This window comes from Hemitrygon akajei, chromosome 1 (genome assembly GCF_048418815.1).
Source record: "Hemitrygon akajei chromosome 1, sHemAka1.3, whole genome shotgun sequence".
Classification (NCBI taxonomy): Eukaryota; Metazoa; Chordata; class Chondrichthyes; order Myliobatiformes; family Dasyatidae; genus Hemitrygon; species Hemitrygon akajei.
Genome location: NC_133124.1, coordinates 69716873 through 69740794, shown reverse-complemented (window position 1 = coordinate 69740794; position 23922 = coordinate 69716873). Strand labels below are relative to the sequence as shown.

The 23922-nt window shown below is 64.4% G+C and overlaps 1 protein-coding gene across 1 annotated transcript in view; it reads left to right on the top strand.

The window, feature by feature from the left end:
• LOC140727587 (nucleolar transcription factor 1-like) overlaps positions 1-21228 on the top strand; it is an 87709-nt gene extending 66481 nt beyond the window's left edge. Inside the window, 2 exon segments of the mRNA XM_073045119.1 lie at positions 21048-21142; positions 21145-21228. Coding sequence (XP_072901220.1) covers positions 21048-21142; positions 21145-21221 — 172 coding nt within the window. The 3' untranslated portion in view covers positions 21222-21228.
• The last annotated feature ends 2694 nt before the right edge of the window (positions 21229-23922 follow it).

The following is a 23922-nucleotide window of genomic DNA, read 5'->3' as shown; positions in this document are numbered from 1 at the left end:
GACCCCCCCCCAGTTCACTGCAGGTGCTCTGACACTGGGCCGAAGGACGACGACCACCCCCCCCCAGTTCACTGCAGGTGCTCTGACACTGGGCCCAAGGACGACGACCCCCCCCCCAGTTCACTGCAGGTGCTCTGACACTGGGCCCAAGGACGACGACCCCCCCCAGTTCACAGCAGGTGCTCTGACACTGGGCCCAAGGACGATCACCCCCCCCCCCCAGTTCACAGCAGGTGCTCTGACACTGGGCCCAAGGACGATGACCCCCCCCCCCCCAGTTCACTGCAGGTGCTCTGACACTGGGCCCAAGGACGACGACCCCCCCCAGTTCACAGCAGGTGCTCTGACACTGGGCCCAAGGACGACGACCACCCCCCCCAGTTCACTGCAGGTGCTCTGACACTGGGCCCAAGGACGACCACCCCCCCCCCCCCAGTTCACTGCAGGTGCTCTGACACTGGGCCCAAGGACGATGACCCCCCCCCAGTTCACTGCAGGTGATCTGACACTGGGCCCAAGGACGACGACGACCCCCCCCCCCCAGTTCACAGCAGGTGCTCTGACACTGGGCCCAAGGATGACGACCCCCCCCCCAGTTCACTGCAGGTGCTCTGACACTGGGCCCAAGGACGACGACGACCCCCCCCCCCCCCAGTTCACTGCAGGTGCTCTGACACTGGGCCCAAGGACGACGACCCCCCCCCAGTTCACTGCAGGTGCTCTGACACTGGGCCCAAGGACGACAACGACCCCCCCCCAGTTCACTGCAGGTGCTCTGACACTGGGCCCAAGGACGACGACGACCCCCCCCCCAGTTCACTGCAGGTGCTCTGACACTGGGCCCAAGGACGACGACCCCCCCCCCCAGTTCACTGCAGGTGCTCTGACACTGGGCCCAAGGACGATGACCCCCCCCCCAGTTCACAGCAGGTGCTCTGACACTGGGCCCAAGGACGACGACCCCCCCCCAGTTCACAGCAGGTGCTCTGACACTGGGCCCAAGGACGACAACGACCCCCCCCCAGTTCACTGCAGGTGCTCTGACACTGGGCCGAAGGACGACGACCCCCCCCAGTTCACAGCAGGTGCTCTGACACTGGGCCCAAGGACGATGACCCCCCCCCCAGTTCACAGCAGGTGCTCTGACACTGGGCCCAAGGACGACGACCCCCCCCCAGTTCACAGCAGGTGCTCTGACACTGGGCCCAAGGACGACCACCCCCCCCCCAGTTCACTGCAGGTGATCTGACACTGGGCCCAAGGACGACAACGACCCCCCCCCAGTTCACTGCAGGTGCTCTGACACTGGGCCGAAGGACGACGACCCCCCCCAGTTCACAGCAGGTGCTCTGACACTGGGCCCAAGGACGATGACCCCCCCCCAGTTCACAGCAGGTGCTCTGACACTGGGCCCAAGGACGACGACCCCCCCCCCAGTTCACAGCAGGTGCTCTGACACTGGGCCCAAGGACGATGACCACCCCCCCAGTTCACTGCAGGTGCTCTGACACTGGGCCCAAGGACGACGACCCCCCCCCCAGTTCACTGCAGGTGCTCTGACACTGGGCCCAAGGACGACGACCCCCCCCCAGTTCACAGCAGGTGCTCTGACACTGGGCCCAAGGACGACAACGACCCCCCCCCCCAGTTCACTGCAGGTGCTCTGACACTGGGCCCAAGGACGACGACCCCCCCCCAGTTCACAGCAGGTGCTCTGACACTGGGCCCAAGGACGACAACAACCCCCCCCCAGTTCACTGCAGGTGCTCTGACACTGGGCCGAAGGACGACGACCCCCCCCCCCCAGTTCACTGCAGGTGCTCTGACACTGGGCCCAAGGACGACGACCCCCCCCCCCCCAGTTCACTGCAGGTGCTCTGACACTGGGGCCCAAGGACGACGACCACCCCCCCCCCCCCCAGTTCACAGCAGGTGCTCTGACACTGGGCCCAAGGACGACAACAACCCCCCCCCAGTTCACTGCAGGTGCTCTGACACTGGGCCGAAGGACGACGACCCCCCCCCCCCAGTTCACTGCAGGTGCTCTGACACTGGGCCCAAGGACGACGACCCCCCCCCCCCCAGTTCACTGCAGGTGCTCTGACACTGGGCCCAAGGACGACGACCCCCCCCCAGTTCACTGCAGGTGCTCTGACACTGGGCCCAAGGACGACGACCCCCCCCCAGTTCACTGCAGGTGCTCTGACACTGGGCCCAAGGACGACGACCCCCCCCCCAGTTCACTGCAGGTGCTCTGACACTGGGCCCAAGGACGACGACCCCCCCCCAGTTCACAGCAGGTGCTCTGACACTGGGCCCAAGGACGACGACGACCCCCCCCCCCCAGTTCACTGCAGGTGCTCTGACACTGGGCCCAAGGACGACGACGACCCCCCCCCCAGTTCACTGCAGGTGCTCTGACACTGGGCCCAAGGACGACGACCCCCCCCCAGTTCACTGCAGGTGCTCTGACACTGGGCCCAAGGACGTCGACGACCCCCCCCCCCAGTTCACTGCAGGTGCTCTGACACTGGGCCCAAGGACGACGACGACCCCCCCCCCCCAGTTCACTGCAGGTGCTCTGACACTGGGCCCAAGGACGACGACCCCCCCCCCAGTTCACTGCAGGTGCTCTGACACTGGGCCCAAGGACGATGACCACCCCCCCCCCCCCCCCAGTTCACTGCAGGTGCTCTGACACTGGGCCCAAGGACGACGACCACCCCCCCAGTTCACTGCAGGTGCTCTGACACTGGGCCCAAGGACGACGACCACCCCCCCAGTTCACTGCAGGTGCTCTGACACTGGGCCCAAGGACGACGACCACCCCCCCCCCCAGTTCACTGCAGGTGCTCTGACACTGGGCCCAAGGACGATGACCACCCCCCCCCCCCCCAGTTCACTGCAGGTGCTCTGACACTGGGCCCAAGGACGACGACCCCCCCCCCCCAGTTCACAGCAGGTGCTCTGACACTGGGCCCAAGGAAGATGACCCCCCCCCCCCCCAGTTCACTGCAGGTGCTCTGACACTGGGCCCAAGGAAGATGACCCCCCCCCCCCCCCAGTTCACTGCAGGTGCTCTGACACTGGGCCCAAGGACGACCACACCCCCCCCCAGTTCACTGCAGGTGCTCTGACACTGGGCCCAAGGACGACGACCCCCCCCCCCCCAGTTCACTGCAGGTGCTCTGACACTGGGCCCAAGGACGACGACGACCCCCCCCCCAGTTCACTGCAGGTGCTCTGACACTGGGCCCAAGGACGACGACGACCACCCCCCCCCCAGTTCACTGCAGGTGCTCTGACACTGGGCCCAAGGACACCCCCCCCCCCCCAGTTCACTGCAGGTGCTCTGACACTGGGCCCAAGGACGACGACGACCCCCCCCCCAGTTCACTGCAGGTGCTCTGACACTGGGCCCAAGGACGACGACCCCCCCCCCAGTTCACTGCAGGTGCTCTGACACTGGGCCCAAGGACGACGACGACCCCCCCCCCCAGTTCACTGCAGGTGCTCTGACACTGGGCCCAAGGACGACGACGACCCCCCCCCAGTTCACTGCAGGTGCTCTGACACTGGGCCCAAGGACGACGACGACCACCCCCCCCCAGTCACTGCAGGTGCTGACACTGGGCCCAAGGACGCCCACCCCCCCCCCCAGTTCACTGCAGGTGCTCTGACACTGGGCCCAAGGACGACGACGACCACCCCCCCCCAGTTCACTGCAGGTGCTCTGACACTGGGCCCAAGGACGATGACCACCCCCCCCCCCCAGTTCCCTGCAGGTGCTCTGACACTGGGCCCAAGGACGACCACCCCCCCCCCCCCCAGTTCACTGCAGGTGCTCTGACACTGGGCCCAAGGACGACCACCCCCCCCCCCAGTTCACTGCAGGTGCTCTGACACTGGGCCCAAGGACGATGACACCCCCCCCCCAGTTCACTGCAGGTGCTCTGACACTGGGCCCAAGGACGACGACCCCCCCCCCAGTTCACTGCAGGTGCTCTGACACTGGGCCCAAGGACGACGACCCCCCCCCCGTTCACTGCAGGTGCTCTGACACTGGCCAAGGACGACGACGACCCCCCCCCCCAGTTCACAGCAGGTGCTCTGACACTGGGCCCAAGGACGACCACCCCCCCCCCAGTTCACTGCAGGTGCTCTGACACTGGGCCCAAGGACGACGACCCCCCCCCCCCAGTTCACTGCAGGTGCTCTGACACTGGCCCAAGGACGACCACCCCCCCCCCAGTTCACTGCAGGTGCTCTGACACTGGGCCCAGGACGACGACCCCCCCCCCCCAGTTCACTGGCAGGTGCTCTGACACTGGGCCCAAGGACGACGACCCCCCCCCCAGTTCACTGCAGGTGCTCTGACACTGGGCCCAAGGACGACGACCCCCCCCCCCCAGTTCACTGCAGGTGCTCTGACACTGGGCCCAAGGACGACGACCCCCCCCCCCCCCAGTTCACAGCAGGTGCTCTGACACTGGGCCCAAGGACGACGACCCCCCCCCAGTTCACAGCAGGTGCTCTGACACTGGGCCCAAGGACGACGACCACCCCCCCCAGTTCACTGCAGGTGCTCTGACACTGGGCCCAAGGACGACGACGACCCCCCCCCCCAGTTCACAGCAGGTGCTCTGACACTGGGCCCAAGGACGACGACCCCCCCCCCAGTTCACAGCAGGTGCTCTGACACTGGGCCCAAGGACGACCACCCCCCCCCCCCAGTTCACTGCAGGTGCTCTGACACTGGGCCCAAGACGACGACCCCCCCCCAGTTCACTGCAGGTGCTCTGACACGGGCCCAAGGACGACGACCACCCCCCCCAGTTCACTGCAGGTGCTCTGACACTGGGCCCAAGGACGATGACCACCCCCCCCCAGTTCACTGCAGGTGCTCTGACACTGGCCCAAGGACGACCCACCCCCCCCCCCAGTTCACAGCAGGTGCTCTGACACTGGGCCCAAGGACGATGACCCCCCCCCAGTTCACTGCAGGTGCTCTGACACTGGGCCCAAGGACGACCACCCTCCCCCCCCAGTTCACTGCAGGTGCTCTGACACTGGGCCCAAGGACGACGACCCCCCCCCCAGTTCACTGCAGGTGCTCTGACACTGGGCCCAAGGACGACCACCCCCCCCCCCCCCCAGTACACTGCAGGTGCTCTGACACTGGGCCCAAGGACGACCACCACCCCCCCAGTTCACTGCAGGTGCTCTGACACTGGGCCCAAGGACGACGACCCCCCCAGTTCACTGCAGGTGCTCTGACACTGGGCCCAAGGACGACCACCCCCCCCCCCCAGTCACAGCAGGTGCTCTGACACTGGGCCCAGGACGACGACCCCCCCCCCCCAGTTCACAGCAGGTGCTCTGACACTGGGCCCAAAGGACGACGACCCCCCCCCCCCAGTTCACAGCAGGTGCTCTGACACTGGGCCCAAGGACGACGACCCCCCCCCAGTTCACTGCAGGTGCTCTGACACTGGGCCCAAGGACGACGATCCCCCCCCCAGTTCACTGCAGGTGCTCTGACACTGGGCCCAAGGACGACCACCCCCCCCCCCAGTTCACAGCAGGTGCTCTGACACTGGGCCCAAGGTCGACGACCACCCCCCCAGTTCACAGCAGGTGCTCTGACACTGGGCCCCAAGGACGACGACCCCCCCCCAGTTCACTGCAGGTGCTCTGACACTGGGCCCAAGGACGCGACGACCCCCCCCCCAGTTCACTGCAGTGCTCAGACACTGGCCCAAGGACGACCACCACCCCCCCCCAGTTCACTGCAGGTGCTGTGACACTGGGCCCAAGGACGACGACCCCCCCCCCCAGTTCACTGCAGGTGCTCTGACACTGGGCCCAAGGCACGACCCCCCCCCCAGTTCACAGCAGGTGCTCTGACACTGGGCCCAAGGACGACGACGACCCCACCCCCAGTTCACTGCAGGTGCTGTGACACTGGGCCCAAGGACGACGACCCCCCCCCAGTTCACTGCAGGTGCTCTGACACTGGGCCCAAGGACGACGACCCCCCCCAGTTCACAGCAGGTGCTCTGACACTGGGCCCAAGGACGACGACGACCCCACCCCAGTTCACTGCAGGTGCTCTGACACTGGGCCCAAGGACGACGACCCCCCCCCCCAGTTCACTGCAGGTGCTCTGACACTGGGCCCAAGGACGACGACCCCCCCCCCCCAGTTCACTGCAGGTGCTCGACACTGGGCCCAAGGACGACGACGACCCCCCCCCCAGTTCACAGCAGGTGCTCTGACACTGGGCCCAAGGACGACGACCCCCCCCCCCAGTTCACAGCAGGTGCTCTGACACTGGGCCCAAGGACGACGATGACCACCCCCCCCCCAGTTCACTGCAGGTGCTCGACACTGGGCCCAAGGACGACGACGACCCCCCCCCCCCCCAGTTCACTGCAGGTGCTCTGACACTGGGCCCAAGGACGACGATGACCACCCCCCCCCAGTTCACTGCAGGTGCTCTGACACTGGGCCCAAGGACGACGACCACCCCCCACCCTCCCCCCAGTTCACTGCAGGTGCTCTGACACTGGGCCCAAAGGACGACGACCCCCCCCCCCCAGTTCACAGCAGGTGCTCTGACACTGGGCCCAAGGACGACGACCCCCCCCCCCCAGTTCACAGCAGGTGCTCTGACACTGGGCCCAAGGACGACGACGACCCCCCCCCCAGTTCACTGCAGGTGCTCTGACACTGGGCCCAAGGACGACGACCCCCCCCCCCAGTTCACTGCAGGTGCTCTGACACTGGGCCCAAGGACGACGACCCCCCCCCCAGTTCACAGCAGGTGCTCTGACACTGGGCCCAAGGACGACGACGACCCCCCCCCCCAGTTTCACTGCAGGTGCTCTGACACTGGGCCCAAGGACGACGACGACCCCCCCCCCAGTTCACAGCAGGTGCTCTGACACTGGGCCCAAGGACGACGACCCCCCCCCCAGTTCACAGCAGGTGCTCTGACACGGGGCCCAAGGACGACGACGACCCCCCCCCCAGTTCACAGCAGGTGCTCTGACACTGGGCCCAAGGACGACGACCACCTCCCCCCCCAGTTCACAGCAGGTGCTCTGACACTGGGCCCAAGGACGACGACCCCCCCCCCAGTTCACAGCAGGTGCTCTAACACTGGGCCCAAGGACGATGACCACCCCCCCCAGTTCACAGCAGGTGCTCTGACACTGGGCCCAAGGACGACCAGCTCCCCCCCCAGTTCACAGCAGGTGCTCTAACACTGGGCCCCAAGGACGACGACGACCCACCCCCCCAGTTTCACTGCAGGTGCTCTGACACTGGGCCCAAGGACGACGACGACCCCCCCCCCCAGTTCACTGCAGGTGCTCTGACACTGGGCCCAAGGACGACCACCCCCCCCCCAGTTCACTGCAGGTGCTCTGACACTGGGCCCAAGGACGACGACCCCCCCCCAGTTCACTGCAGGTGCTCTGACACTGGGCCCAAGGACGACGACCCCCCCCAGTTCACAGCAGGTGCTCTGACACTGGGCCCAAGGACGACGACGACCCCCCCCCAGTTCACTGCAGGTGCTCTGACACTGGGCCCAAGGACGGCGACCCCCCCCCCAGTTCACAGCAGGTGCTCTGACACTGGCCCAAGACGACGACCCCCCCCCCCAGTTCACTGCAGGTGCTGTGACACTGGGCCCAAGGACGACGACCCCCCCCCCCCAGTTCACTGCAGGTGCTCTGACACTGGGCCCAAGGACGACGACCCCCCCCCAGTTCACAGCAGGTGCTCTGACACTGGGCCCAAGGACGACGACGACCCCACCACAGTTCACTGCAGGTGCTGTGACACTGGGCCCAAGGACGACGACCCCCCCCCCAGTTCACTGCAGGTGCTCTGACACTGGGCCCAAGGACGACGACCCCCCCCAGTTCACAGCAGGTGCTCTGACACTGGGCCCAAGGACGACGACCCCCCCCCAGTTCACTGCAGGTGCTGTGACACTGGGCCCAAGGACGACGACCCCCCCCCAGTTCACTGCAGGTGCTGTGACACTGGCCCAAGGACGACGACCCCCCCCCAGTTCACTGCAGGTGCTCTGACACTGGGCCCAAGGACGACGACCCCCCCCAGTTCACAGCAGGTGCTCTGACACTGGGCCCAAGGACGACGACGACCCCACCCCAGTTCACTGCAGGTGCTCTGACACTGGGCCCAAGGACGACGAACCCCCCCCCCCAGTTCACTGCAGGTGCTCTGACACTGGGCCCAAGGACGACGACCCCCCCCCCCCAGTTCACTGCAGGTGCTCTGACACTGGGCCCAAGGACGACGACCCCCCCCCCCCCCAGTTCACTGCAGGTGCTCTGACACTGGGCCCAAGGACAGACGACCCCCCCCCCCCCCAGTTCACTGCAGGTGCTCTGACACTGGGCCCAAGGACGACGACCCCCCCCCCCAGTTCACAGCAGGTGCTCTGACATGGGCCCAAGGACGACCACCACCCCCCCCCAGTTCATTGCAGGTGCTCTGACACTGGGCCCAAGGACGACCACCACCCCCCCAGTTCACTGCAGGTGCTCTGACACTGGGCCCAAGGACGACGACCCCCCCAGTTCACTGCAGGTGCTCTGACACTGGGCCCAAGGACGACCACCCCCCCCCCCCAGTTCACAGCAGGTGCTCTGACACTGGGCCCAAGGACGACGACCCCCCCCCCAGTTCACAGCAGGTGCTCTGACACTGGGCCCAAGGACGACGACCCCCCCCCCCCAGTTCACAGCAGGTGCTCTGACACTGGGCCCAAGGACGACGACCCCCCCCCCCCAGTTCACAGCAGGTGCTCTGACACTGGGCCCAAGGACGACGACCACCCCCCACCCTCCCCCCAGTTCACTGCAGGTGCTCTGACACTGGGCCCAAGGACGACGACCCCCCCCCCCCCAGTTCACAGCAGGTGCTCTGACACTGGGCCCAAGGACGACGACCCCCCCCCAGTTCACTGCAGGTGCTCTGACACTGGGCCCAAGGACGACGACGACCCCCCCCCCCAGTTCACTGCAGGTGCTCTGACACTGGCCCAGGACGACGACCCCCCCCCCAGTTCACTGCAGGTGCTCTGACACTGGGCCCAAGGACGACGACGACCCCCCCCCCCCAGTTCACTGCAGGTGCTCTGACACTGGGCCCAAGGACGACGACCACCCCCCCCCAGTTCACTGCAGGTGCTCTGACACTGGGCCCAAGGACGACGACCCCCCCCCCCAGTTCACTGCAGGTGCTCTGACACTGGGCCCCAAGGACGACGACCCCCCCCCAGTTCACAGCAGGTGCTCTGACACTGGGCCCAAGGACCGACGACGACCCCCCCCCCAGTTCACTGCAGGTGCTCTGACACTGGGCCCAAGGACGACGACGACCCCCCCCCCAGTTCACAGCAGGTGGCTCTGACACTGGGCCCAAGGACGACGACCCCCCCCCCCAGTTCACAGCAGGTGCTCTGACACTGGGCCGAAGGACGACGACCCCCCCCCAGTTCACAGCAGGTGCTCTGACACTGGGCCGAAGGACGACGACCCCCCCCCAGTTCACAGCAGGTGCTCTGACACTGGGCCCAAGGACGACGACCCCCCCCCCCCAGTTCACTGCAGGTGCTCTGACACTGGGCCCAAGGACGACGACCCCCCCCCAGTTCACAGCAGGTGCTCTGACACTGGGCCCAAGGACGACGACGACCCCCCCCCAGTTCACAGCAGGTGCTCTGACACTGGGCCCAAGGACGACGACACCTCCCCCCCCAGTTCACAGCAGGTGCTGTGACACTGGGCCCAAGGACGACGACCCCCCCCCCAGTTCACAGCAGGTGCTCTGACACTGGCCCAAGGACGACGACCCCCCCCCCCAGTTCACAGCAGGTGCTCTGACACTGGGCCCAAGGACGACGACCCCCCCCCCCAGTTCACTGCAGGTGCTCTGACACTGGGCCCAAGGACGACGACCCCCCCCCCCAGGTCACTGCAGGTGCTCTGACACTGGGCCCAAGGACGACGACGACCCCCCCCCCAGTTCACTGCAGGTGCTCTGACACTGGGCCCAAGGACGACGACCCCCCCCCCCAATTCACTGCAGGTGCTCTGACACTGGCCCAAGGACGACGACCCCCCCCCCAATTCACAGCAGGTGCCTCTGACACTGGCCCAAGGATGACGACCCCCCCCCCCCAGTTCACTGCAGGTGCTCTGACACTGGGCCCAAGGACGACGACCCCCCCCCCCCAGTTCACTGCAGGTGCTCTGACACTGGGCCCAAGGACGACGACGACCCCCCCCCCAGTTCACTGCAGGTGCTCTGACACTGGGCCCAAGGACGACGACCCCCCCCCAGTTCACTGCAGGTGCTCTGACACTGGGCCCAAGGACGACGACCCCCCCCCAATTCACTGCAGGTGCTCTGACACTGGGCCCAAGGACGACGACCCCCCCCCAATTCACAGCAGGTGCTCTGACACTGGCCCAAGGACGACGACGACCCCCCCCCCCCAGTTCACAGCAGGTGCTCTGACACTGGGCCCAAGGATGACGACCACCCCCCCCCCCAGTTCACAGCAGGTGCTCTGACACTGGGCCCAAGGACGACGACCACCCCCCCCAGTTCACTGCAGGTGCTCTGACACTGGGCCCAAGGACGACGACCCCCCCCCCAGTTCACAGCAGGTGCTCTGACACTGGGCCCAAGGACGACGACCCCCCCCCAATTCACAGCAGGTGCTCTGGACACTGGGCCCAAGGACGACGACCCCCCCCCCCCCAGTTCACTGCAGGTGCTCTGACACTGGGCCCAAGGACGACGACCCCCCCCACAGTTCACTGCAGGTGCTCTGACACTGGGCCCAAGGACGACGACGACCACCCCCCCCCCCCCAGTTCACTGCAGGTGCTCTGACACTGGGCCCAAGGACGACCACCCCCCCCCCCAGTTCACTGCAGGTGCTCTGACACTGGGCCCAAGGACGACGACCCCCCCCCCAGTTCACTGCAGGTGCTCTGACACTGGGCCCAAGGACGACGACCCCCCCCCCAATTCACCGCAGGTGCTCTGACACTGGGCCCAAGGACGACGACCCCCCCCCCCCCAGTTCACTGCAGGTGCTCTGACACTGGGCCCAAGGACGACGACCCCCCCCCCAATTCACAGCAGGTGCTCTGACACTGGGCCCAAGGACGACGACCCCCCCCCCCCCAGTTCACTGCAGGTGCTCTGACACTGGGCCCAAGGACGACGACCACCCCCCCCCAGTTCACTGCAGGTGCTCTGACACTGGGCCCAAGGACGACGACCCCCCCCCCCCAGTTCACAGCAGGTGCTCTGACACTGGGCCCAAGGACGACGAACCCCCCCCCAGTTCACTGCAGGTGCTCTGACACTGGCCCAAGGACGACGACCCCCCCCCCAGTTCACTGCAGGTGCTCTGACACTGGCCCAAGGACGACCACCCCCCCCCCAGTTCACAGCAGGTGCTCTGACACTGGGCCCAGGACGACGACGACCCACCCCCCCAGTTCACAGCAGGTGCTCTGACACTGGGCCCAAGGACGACGACCCCCCCCCCAGTTCACAGCAGGTGCTCTGACACTGGGCCGAAGGACGACGACGACCCCCCCCCAGTTCACTGCAGGTGCTCTGACACTGGGCCCAAGGACGACGACCCCCCCCCAGTTCACAGCAGGTGCGCTGACACTGGGCCCAAGGACGACGACCCCCCCCCCCCAGTTCACTGCAGGTGCTCTGACACTGGCCCAAGGACGACGACCACCCCCCCAGTTCACTGCAGGTGCTCTGACACTGGGCCCAAGGACGACGACCCGCCCCCCAGTTCAAAGCAGGTGCTCTGACACTGGGCCCAAGGACGACCACCCCCCCCCCAGTTCACTGCAGGTGCCTCTGACACTGGGCCCAAGGACGATGACCACCCCCCCAGTTCACTGCAGGTGCTCTGACACTGGGCCCAAGGACGACGACCCCCCCCAGTTCACTGCAGGTGCTCTGACACTGGGCCAAGGACGATGACCCCCCCCCCAGTTCACAGCAGGTGCTCTGACACTGGGCCCAAGGACGACGACCCCCCCCCCAGTTCACAGCAGGTGCTCTGACACTGGGCCCAAGGACGACCACCACCCCCCCCCCAGTTCACTGCAGGTGCTCTGACACTGGGCCCAAGGACGACGACCCCCCCCCCAGTTCACAGCAGGTGCTCTGACACTGGGCCCAAGGATGACGACCACCCCCCCCCAGTTCACTGCAGGTGCTCTGACACTGGGCCCAAGGACGACGACCCCCCCCCCCCAGTTCACAGCAGGTGCTCTGACACTGGGCCCAAGGACGACGACCCCCCCCCCAGTTCACAGCAGGTGCTCTGACACTGGGCCCAAGGACGACGACCCCCCCCCCCAGTTCACAGCAGGTGCTCTGACACTGGGCCAAGGACGACGACGACCCCCCCCCAGTTCACTGCAGGTGCTCTGACACTGGGCCCAAGGACGACGACCCCCCCCCAATTCACAGCAGGTGCTCTGACACTGGGCCCAAGGACGCCGACCCCCCCCCCCAGTTCACTGCAGGTGCTCTGACACTGGGCCCAAGGACGATGACCACCCCCCCCCAGTTCACTGCAGGTGCTCTGACACTGGGCCCAAGGACGACGACCCCCCCCCAATTCACAGCAGGTGCTCTGACACTGGGCCCAAGGACGACCACCCCCCCCCCCCAGTTCACAGCAGGTGCTCTGACACTGGGCCGAAGGACGACGACGACTCCCCCCCCAGTTCACTGCAGGTGCTCTGACACTGGGCCCAAGGACGACCACCCCCCCCCCAGTTCACAGCAGGTGCTCTGACACTGGGCCGAAGGACGACGACGACCCCCCCCCAGTTCACTGCAGGTGCTCTGACACTGGGCCCAAGGACGACGACCCCCCCCCAGTTCACTGCAGGTGCTCTGACACTGGCCCAAGGACGACGACCACCTCCCCCCCCTGTTCACTGCAGGTGCTCTGACACTGGGCCCAAGGACGACAACGACCCCCCCCCCCAGTTCACTGCAGGTGCTCTGACACTGGGCCCAAGGACGACGACCCCCCCCAGTTCACAGCAGGTGCTCTGACACTGGGCCCAAGGACGACGACCACCCCCCCAGTTCACTGCAGGTGCTCTGACACTGGGCCCAAGACGAACCCCCCCCCCCCCAGTTCACTGCAGGTGCTCTGACACTGGGCCCCAAGGACGACGACCCCCCCCCCCCAGTTCACTGCAGGTGCTCTGACACTGGGCCCAAGGACGACGACCCCCCCCCCCAGTTTCACAGCAGGTGCTCTGACACTGGGCCCAAGGACGACGACCACCCCCCCCAGTTCACTGCAGGTGCTCTGACACTGGGCCAAGGACGACGACGACCCCCCCCCCCCAGTTCACAGCAGGTGCTCTGACACTGGGCCCAAGGACGACGACCCCCCCCCAGTTCACTGCAGGTGCTCTGACACCTGGGCCCAAGGACGACGACCCCCCCCCAGTTCACAGCAGGTGCTCTGACACTGGGCCCAAGGACGACGACCCCCCCCCAGTTCACAGCAGGTGCTCTGACACTGGGCCCCAAGGACGACGACCCCCCCCCCAGTTCACTGCAGGTGCTCTGACACTGGGCCCCAAGGACGACGACCCCCCCCCCAATTCCAGCAGGTGCTCTGACACTGGGCCCAAGGACGACGACCCCCCCCCCCCAGTTCACTGCAGGTGCTCTGACACTGGGCCCAAGGACGACGACCCCCCCCCCATTCACAGCAGGTGCTCTGACACTGGGCCCAAGGACGACGACCCCCCCCCCCAGTTCACAGCAGGTGCTCTGACACTGGGCCCAAGGACGACTGACCACCCCCCCCCAGCTTCACTGCAGGTGCTCTGACACTGGGCCCAAGGACGACGACCCCCCCCCCAGTTCACAGCAGGTGCTCTGACACTGGGCCCAAGGACGACGACCCCCCCCCAGTTCACAGCAGGTGCTCTGACACTGGGCCCAAGGACGACGCCCCCCCCCCCCAGTTCACAGCAGGTGCTCTGACACTGGGCCCAAGGACGACGACGACCCACCCCCCCAGTTCACAGCAGGTGCTCTGACACAGGGCCCAAGGACGACGACCCCCCCCCCAGTTCACAGCAGGTGCTCTGACACTGGGCCGAAGGACGACGACGACCCCCCCCAGTTCACTGCAGGTGCTCTGACACTGGGCCCAAGGACGACGACCCCCCCCCAGTTCACAGCAGGTGCTCTGACACTGGGCCAAGGACGACGACCCCCCCCCCAGTTCACTGCAGGTGCTCTGACACTGGCCCAAGGACGACGACCACCCCCCCCAGTTCACTGCAGGTGCTCTGACACTGGGCCCAAGGACGACGACCCGCCCCCCAGTTCAAAGCAGGACGACGACCCGCCCCCCAGTTCAAAGCAGGTGCTCTGACACTGGCCCAAGGACGACCACCCCCCCCCCAGTTCACTGCAGGGTGCTCTGACACTGGGCCCCAAGGACGATGACCACCCCCCCAGTTCACTGCAGGTGCTCTGACACTGGGCCCAAGGACGATGACCCCCCCCCCCAGTTCACAGCAGGTGCTCTGACACTGGGCCCAAGGACGACGACCCCCCCCCCAGTTCACAGCAGGTGCTCTGACACTGGGCCCAAGGACGACCACCACCCCCCCCCCAGTTCACTGCAGGTGCTCTGACACTGGGCCCAAGGACGACGACCCCCCCCCAGTTCACAGCAGGTGCTCTGACACTGGGCCCAAGGATGACGACCACCCCCCCCAGTTCACTGCAGGTGCTCTGACACTGGGCCCAAGGACGACACCCCCCCCCCCAGTTCACAGCAGGTGCTCTGACACTGGGCCCAAGGACGACGACCCCCCCCCCAGTTCACAGCAGGTGCTCTGACACTGGGCCCAAGGACGATGACGACCCCCCCCCCAGTTCACAGCAGGTGCTCTGACACTGGGCCCAAGGACGACCACCCCCCCCAGTTCACCAGCAGGTGCTCTGACACTGGGCCCAAGGACGACCACCCCCCCCCCAGTTCACAGCAGGGCTCTGACACTGGGCCCAAGGACGACGACCCCCCCCCCAGTTTCACAGCAGGTGCTCTGACACTGGGCCCAAGGACGACCACCCCCCCCCAGTTCACAGCAGGTGCTCTGACACTGGGCCCAAGTGACGACCACCCCCCCCCCCCAGTTCACAGCAGGTGCTCTGACACTGGGCCCAAGGACGACGACGACTCCCCCCCCAGTTCACTGCAGGTGCTCTGACACTGGGCCCAAGGACGACCACCCCCCCCCCCAGTTCACAGCAGGTGCTCTGACACTGGGCCGAAGGACGACGACGACCCCCCCCCAGTTCACTGCAGGTGCTCTGACACTGGGCCCAAGGACGACCACCCCCCCCCAGTTCACAGCAGGTGCTCTGACACTGGGCCGAAGGACGACGACGACCCCCCCCCAGTTCACTGCAGGTGCTCTGACACTGGGCCCAAGGACGACGACCCCCCCCCCCAGTTCACTGCAGGTGCTCTGACACTGGCCCAAGGACGACGACCACCTCCCCCCCCTGTTCACTGCAGGTGCTCTGACACTGGGCCCAAGGACGACGACGACCCCCCCCCCCCCAGTTCACAGCAGGTGCTCTGACACTGGGCCCAAGGACGACGACCCCCCCCCAGTTCACTGCAGGTGCTCTGACACTGGGCCCAAGGACGACGACCCCCCCCCCAGTTCACAGCAGGTGCTCTGACACTGGGCCCAAGGACGACGACCCCCCCCCCCCCCAGTTCACTGCAGGTGCTCTGACACTGGGCCCAAGGACGACGACCCCCCCCCCCCAGTTCACTGCAGGTGCTCTGACACTGGGCCCAAGGACGACGACCCCCCCCCCCAGTTCACTGCAGGTGCTCTGACACTGGGCCCAAGGACGACGACGACCCCCCCCCCCAGTTCACTGCAGGTGCTCTGACACTGGGCCCAAGGACGACGACCACCTCCCCCCCCAGTTCACTGCAGGTGCTCTGACACTGGGCCCAAGGACGACGACGACCCCCCCCCCAGTCACTGCAGGTGCTCTGACACTGGGCCCAAGGACGACGACGACCCCCCCCCCAGTTCACTGCAGGTGCTCTGACACGGGCCCAAGGACGACGACGACACCCCCCAGTTCACTGCAGGTGCTCTGACACTGGGCCCAAGGACGACGACCACCTCCCCCCCCAGTTCACTGCAGGTGCTCTGACACTGGGCCCAAGGACCGACGACGACACCCCCCCCAGTTCACTGCAGGTGCTCTGACACTGGGCCCAAGGACGACCACACCCCCCCCCCAGTTCACAGCAGGTGCTCTGACACTGGGCCCAAGGACGATGACCCCCCCCCCCAGTTCACTGCAGGTACTCTGACACTGGGCCCAAGGACGATGACCCCCCCCCCAGTTCACTGCAGGTGCTCTGACACTGGGCCCAAGGACGACGACGACCACCCCCCCCCAGTTCACAGCAGGTGCTCTGACACTGGGCCCAAGGACGATGACCACCCCCCAGTTCACTGCAGGTGCTCTGACACTGGGCCCAAGGACGACGACGACCCCCCCCAGTTCACAGCAGGTGCTCTGACACTGGGCCCAAGGACGACGACCACCCCCCCCCCAGTTCACTGCAGGTGCTCTGACACTGGGCCCAAGGACGATGACCACCCCCCAGTTCACTGCAGGTGCTCTGACACTGGGCCCAAGGACGATGACCACCCCCCAGTTCACTGCAGGTGCTCTGACACTGGGCCCAAGGACGACGACGACCCCCCCCCAGTTCACAGCAGGTGCTCTGACACTGGGCCCAAGGACGACGACCACCCCCCCCCAGTTCACTGCAGGTGCTCTGACACTGGGCCCAAGGACGATGACCACCCCCCCCCAGTTCACAGCAGGTGCTCTGACACTGGGCCCAAGGAAGATGACCCCCCCCCCCAGTTCACTGCAGGTGCTCTGACACTGGGCCCAAGGAAGACGACCCCCCCCCCCCAGTTCACAGCAGGTGCTCTGACACTGGGCCCAAGGACGACGACCACCCCCCCCCCAGTTCACAGCAGGTGCTCTGACACTGGGCCCAAGGAAGACGACCCCCCCCCCCAGTTCACTGCAGGTGCTCTGACACTGGGCCCAAGGAAGACGACCCCCCCCCCCAGTTCACTGCAGGTGCTCTGACACTGGGCCCAAGGACGACGACGACCCCCCCCCAGTTCACTGCAGGTGCTCTGACACTGGGCCCAAGGACGACGACCCCCCCCCAGTTCACAGCAGGTGCTCTGACACTGGGCCCAAGGACGATGACCACCCCCCCCCCAGTTCACTGCAGGTGCTCTGACACTGGGCCCAAGGACGACGACCCCCCCCCCAGTTCACTGCAGGTGCTCTGACACTGGGCCCAAGGACGACGACGACCCCCCCCCAGTTCACAGCAGGTGCTCTGACACTGGGCCCTAAGGACGATGACCACCCCCCCCCAGTTCACAGCAGGTGCTCTGACACTGGGCCCAAGGACGACGACTCCCCCCCAGTTCACTGCAGGTGCTCTGACACTGGGCCCAAGGACGACGACCCCCCCCCAGTTCACAGCAGGTGCTCTGACACTGGCCCAAGGACGTCGACCCCCCCCCCCAGTTCACTGCAGGTGCTCTGACACTGGGCCCAAGGACGACGACCCCCCCCCCAGTTCACTGCAGGTGCTCAGACACTGGGCCCAAGGACGACGACCCCCCCCCAGTTCACTGCAGGTGCTCTGACACTGGGCCCAAGGACGACGACCCCCCCCCCAGTTCACTGCAGGTGCTCTGACACTGGGCCCAAGGACGACGACCCCCCCCCCAGTTCACAGCAGGTGCTCTGACACTGGCCCAAGGACGACGACCCCCCCCCCCAGTTCACTGCAGGTGCTCTGACACTGGGCCCAAGGACGACGACCCCCCCCCAGTTCACAGCAGGTGCTCTGACACTGGCCCAAGGACGACGACCCCCCCCCCCAGTCTCACTGCAGGTGCTCTGACACTGGGCCCAAGGACGACGACCCCCCCCCAGTTCACAGCAGGGTGCTCTGACACTGGCCCAAGGACGACGACCCCCCCCCCAGTTCACTGCAGGTGCTCTGACACTGGGCCCAAGGACGACGACGACCCCCCCCCCCCAGTTCACTGCAGGTGCTCTGACACTGGGCCCAAGGACGACGACCACACTCCCCCCCCAGTTCACTGCAGGTGCTCTGACACTGGGCCCAAGGACGACGACGACCCCCCCCCCCCAGTTCACTGCAGGTGCTCTGACACTGGGCCCAAGGACGATGACGACCCCCCCCCCCAGTTCACAGCAGGTGCTCTGACACTGGGCCCAAGGACGACGACCCCCCCCCCAGTTCACAGCAGGTGCTCTGACACTGGGCCCCAAGGACGACGACCCCCCCCCAGTTCACTGCAGGTGCTCTGACACTGGGCCCAAGGACGATGACCCCCCCCCAGTTCACTGCAGGTGCTCTGACACTGGGCCCAAGGACGACGACCCCCCCCCAGTTCACAGCAGGTGCTCTGACACTGGGCCCAAGGATGACGACCACCCCCCCCCCCAGTTCACTGCAGGTGCTCTGACACTGGGCCCAAGGACGACGACCCCCCCCCCCAGTTCACAGCAGGTGCTCTGACACTGGGCCCCAAGGACGACGACCCCCCCCCCAGTTCACTGCAGGTGCTCTGACACTGGGCCCAAGGACGACGGACCCCCCCCCAGTTCACTGCAGGTGCTCTGACACTGGGCCCAAGGACGACGACGACCCCCCCCCCAGTTCACTGCAGGTGCTCTGACACTGGGCCCCAAGGACGACGACGACACCCCCCAGTTCACTGCAGGTGCTGTGACACTGGGCCCAAGGACGACGACCCCCCCCCCCCAGTTCACTGCAGGTGCTCTGACACTGGGCCAAGGACGATGACCCCCCCCCCCAGTTCACAGCAGGTGCTCTGACACTGGGCCCAAGGACGATGACCACCCCCCCCAGTTCACTGCAGGTGCTCTAACACTGGGCCAAGGACGACGACGACCCCACCCCCCCAGTTCACTGCAGGTGCTCTGACACTGGGCCCAAGGACGACGACGACCCCCCCCCCCAGTTCACTGCAGGTGCTCTGACACTGGGCCCAAGGACGACGACCCCCCCCCCCCCCAGTTCACTGCAGGTGCTCTGACACTGGGCCCAAGGACGACGACGACCCCCCCCCCCCAGTTCACAGCAGGTGCTCTGACACTGGGCCCAAGACGACGACGACCCCCCCCCCCCCAGTTCACTGCAGGTGCTCTGACACTGGGCCCAAGGACGACGACGACCCCCCCAGTTCACAGCAGGTGCTCTGACACTGGGCCCAAGGACGACGACGACCCCCCCCCCCCAGTTCACAGCAGGTGCTCTGACCACTGGGCCCAAGGACGACGACGACCCCCCCAGTTCACAGCAGGTGCTCTGACACTGGGCCCAAGGACGACGACCCCCCCCCAGTTCACTGCAGGTGCTCTGACACTGGGCCCAAGGACGACGACCACACCCCCCCAGTTCACAGCAGGTGCTCTGACACTGGGCCCAAGGACGACGACCCCCCCCCAGTTCACAGCAGGTGCTGTGACACTGGGCCCAAGGACGACGACGACCCCCCCCCAGTTCACTGCAGGTGCTCTGACACTGGGCCCAAGGACGACGACCCCCCCCCAGTTCACAGCAGGTGCTCTGACACTGGGCCCAAGGACGACGACCCCCCCCCAGTTCACTGCAGGTGCTCTGACACTGGGCCCAAGGACGACGACCACACCCCCCCAGTTCACAGCAGGTGCTCTGACACTGGGCCCAAGGACGACGACCCCCCCCCCAGTTCACAGCAGGTGCTGTGACACTGGGCCCAAGGACGACGACGACCCCCCCCCAGTTCACTGCAGGTGCTCTGACACTGGGCCCCAAGGACGACCACCCCCCCCAGTTCACTGCAGGTGCTGTGACACTGGGCCCAAGGACGACGACGACCCCCCCCCAGTTCACTGCAGGTGCTCTGACACTGGGCCCAAGGACGACGACCCCCCCCCAGTTCACTGCAGGTGCTCTGACACTGGGCCCAAGGACGACGACCCCCCCCCAGTTCACTGCAGGTGCTCTGACAACTGGGCCCAAGGACGACGACGACCCCCCCAGTTCACAGCAGGTGCTCTGACACTGGGCCCAAGGACGACGACCCCCCCCCCCAGTTCACTGCAGGTGCTCTGACACTGGGCCCAAGGACGACGACGACCCCCCCAGTTCACAGCAGGTGCTCTGACACTGGGCCCAAGGACGACGACGACCCCCCCCAGTTCACAGCAGGTGCTCTGACACTGGCCCAAGGACGACGACCACACCCCCCCAGTTCACAGCAGGTGCTCTGACACTGGGCCCAAGGACGACCACACCCCCCCCAGTTCACTGCAGGTGCTCTGACACTGGGCCCAAGGACGATGACCCCCCCCCCAGTTCACTGCAGGTACTCTGACACTGGCCCAAGGACGATGACCACCCCCCCCCCAGTTCACAGCAGGTGCTCTGACACTGGGCCCAAGGACGACGGACCCCCCCCCCCAGTTCACTGCAGGTGCTCTGACACTGGGCCCAAGGACGACGACCCCCCCCCAGTTCACTGCAGGTGCTCTGACACTGGGCCCAAGGACGACGACCCCCCCCCAGTTCACTGCAGGTGCTCTGACACTGGGCCCAAGGACGACGACCCCCCCCCCCCCCAGTTCACTGCAGGTGCTCTGACACTGGGCCCAAGGACGACGACGACCCCCCCCCAGTTCACTGCAGGTGCTCTGACACTGGGCCCAAGTTGCTGCCAATGTCCTCAGACCATCCAGATGTGAGGGGACCAAGCTTGATCTGTGCTGTACTGACCTTTGCCCTGCAGGAGTGGTTACCAGATGTTCTCCCAAGAGCTGCTAACGAGTGGAGAGCTGAGCCACTTTGGGCTCAAGGAGAGGATGGTGGAAATTGGGCGCAGATGGCAAAGCTCAGCCAGACCCAGAAGGATGTGTACAAGAAGCAGGTGAGCAGCAGCAGCAGGAGTACAAGGCAGAGCTGAGGTCTGGCTCAAGGTGGGTACCTTCTAACTGTTCACAAATCTCTCCTCACCAGTACTGTGCCCCATTGTTGTACATTGACAGACCCACCCCTATGATACTGTGCCCCATTGTTGTACAGTGACAGACCCACCCCTATGTACTGTGCCCTATTGTTGTACAGTGACAGACCCGTCCCCACTGGTACCGTGCCCCATTGTTGTACAGTGACAGACCCACCCCTATGGTACTGTGCCCCATTGTTGTACAGTGACAGACCCACCCCTATGGTACTGTGCCCCAGTGTTGTACAGTGACAGACCCGTCCCATGGTACTGTACCCCAGTGTTGTACAGTGACAGACCCGTCCCCATTGGTACTGTACCCCAGTGTTGTACAGTGACAGACCCGTCCCCACTGGTACCATGCCCCAGTGTTTGTACAGTGACAGACCCGTCCCCATGGTACTGTACCCCAGTGTTGTACAGTGACAGACCCGTCTCCATTGGTACCATGCCCCAGTGTTGTACAGTGACAGACCCGTCCCCACTGGTACCATGCCCCAGTGTTGTACAGTGACAGACCCGTCCCCATGGTACTGTACCCAGTGTTGTACAGTGACAGAACCGTCCCCATTGGTACCATACCCCAGTGTTGTACAGTGACAGACCCGTCCCCATTGGTACCAGGCCCCAGTGTTGTACAGTGACAGACCCGTCCCGTCCCCACTGGTACCGTGCCCCATTGTTGTACAGTGACAGACCCACCCCTATGGTACTGTGCCCCATTGTTGTACAGTGACAGACCCACCCCTATGGTACTGTGCCCTATTGTTGTACAGTGACAGACCCGTCCCCATTGGTACCATGCCCCAGTGTTGTACAGTGACAGACCCGTCCCCACTGGTACCGTGCCCCAGTGTTGTACAGTGACAGATCCACCCCCATGGTACTGTACCCAGCATTTTACAGTGACAGAATTGAACCCATCAATACAACTTTTGGTGTTACACAGACAGACTTGCCCCACCGCTACAATACCCCATCGTTATACAGTGACAGAACTGTACCCTGGTGTTATTGTTTTAAATCTATTTAATCGATCATTTGAATATCTTCTGTCTGTGTAAATTTGAGATTGGCACTTTTTCATCTCTTTCAGTCACTCTCCCCACAAGAGAGGGCTCTGTATATGGAGTACACCACCCACGGTGAGTAACTCAGCATGTAGAAGCAGCATTTTAAAAAATCTTTAAAAAATTTTAAAAATAACAAGTGGCACACCGCTGGTCACAGGCCTCCAATGTACAAGTCCTACACTCCTTTCACCAAGCCAGCTTTGTATCCAACAGCTAGTTCACCCTGGATTCCCTGTGATCCAATATTCTGGTCCAGCTGATCACGAAGGACAATGTCAAAGACCTTGCCAAAGTCCATGTAGACAATGTCCACTGACCTGCCCTCATCAGTCCACTTGGTCACCTCTTGATAAAACATGTGTAAGGTTTGTAAGATGTATTCTCCCACATACAAACTGATATTGACTATCCCTAATCCAAATGCAAGTCCATCTTCTCCTTTAGAATCTCTTTGAGTAACTTCCCCACCACTGACCTCTCGGTGGCCCGTGGATCCCTGACTGTCTTTGTAACCCTGCTTAAATTATAACCAAATTTCACCATCCTGCAGTCTTCCAGTTCCTCACCAGGGCTCCTATATCTTCTTCCTTTGCTTCCCACAATTTTCTTGGACAAACTTGATTGGGCCATGGGATTTATCCACCTCAAAGCCATCAGTACCTCCATTTTTTCTGATGTTTGAGGCTTCTGTAGAACAGAAACTTAAAGAACTGAGGCAAAAAAAGGGTAAGGGTCATGGACTGTACCCAGATCACGGAAGAACAGGTACTGGCTGTTTTGATGCAATTAGGATAGCTAAGTCCCCAGGGCATGACAAAGTGTTCCCTCAGACTCTGTAGGAGGCGAGTGCAGAATGACAAAAGCCCCGACAGAGGTATTCAGAATGTCCTTAGCTACAGGTGAGGTGCTGGAGAACTAGTTGTTTCAAGAAAGGCTCTAAAAGTGAGCTGATAAACTATTAGCTCTGGTGACACTGACATTCGTCATGGGTAAATTATTGGAAAGTATTTTAAGAGAAAGTATATACAGCTGTTTGGATAGACAGGGCCTGATTTAGGGATTGTCAGCATGGTTTTGTGTCTGGTAGGCTCGGTCTAAATAATCATATAGAAAAGGATCTAGTGTGTTTTTTTCTGTATAGAGTATTTTTTTGAGGAGATTGGCAGGAAAGTTGATGAAGGAAAGGCGGTGGACGTTGTCTACGTGCACTCTATCAAGGCCTTTGATAAAGTCCTGCATGGGAGGCTGGTCTAGAAAGTTGAGTAGCTTGACATTCAGGAGGAAGTAGTCAGATGGATTTAACAATGGGTTTGCAGGAAAAGCCAGAGCATAGTAGTAGATGCTTGCCTCTCTGATTGGTGGTGTGCCACAGAGAGCGATGATGAACCTGTTGTAGTTTATCATCTATATTAATCATTTAGATAATTATGTGGTAAACTGGATCAACAAATTTGCAGATGACACCAAGATTAGAGGCATAGTGGACAGGAAGGAAGGCTATCAAAGTTTCGAGAAAATGGGTTGAGAAATGTCAGGTGGAACTTAATATGAGGTGTTTCAATTTAGGAGACAAACCAGGATAGGAC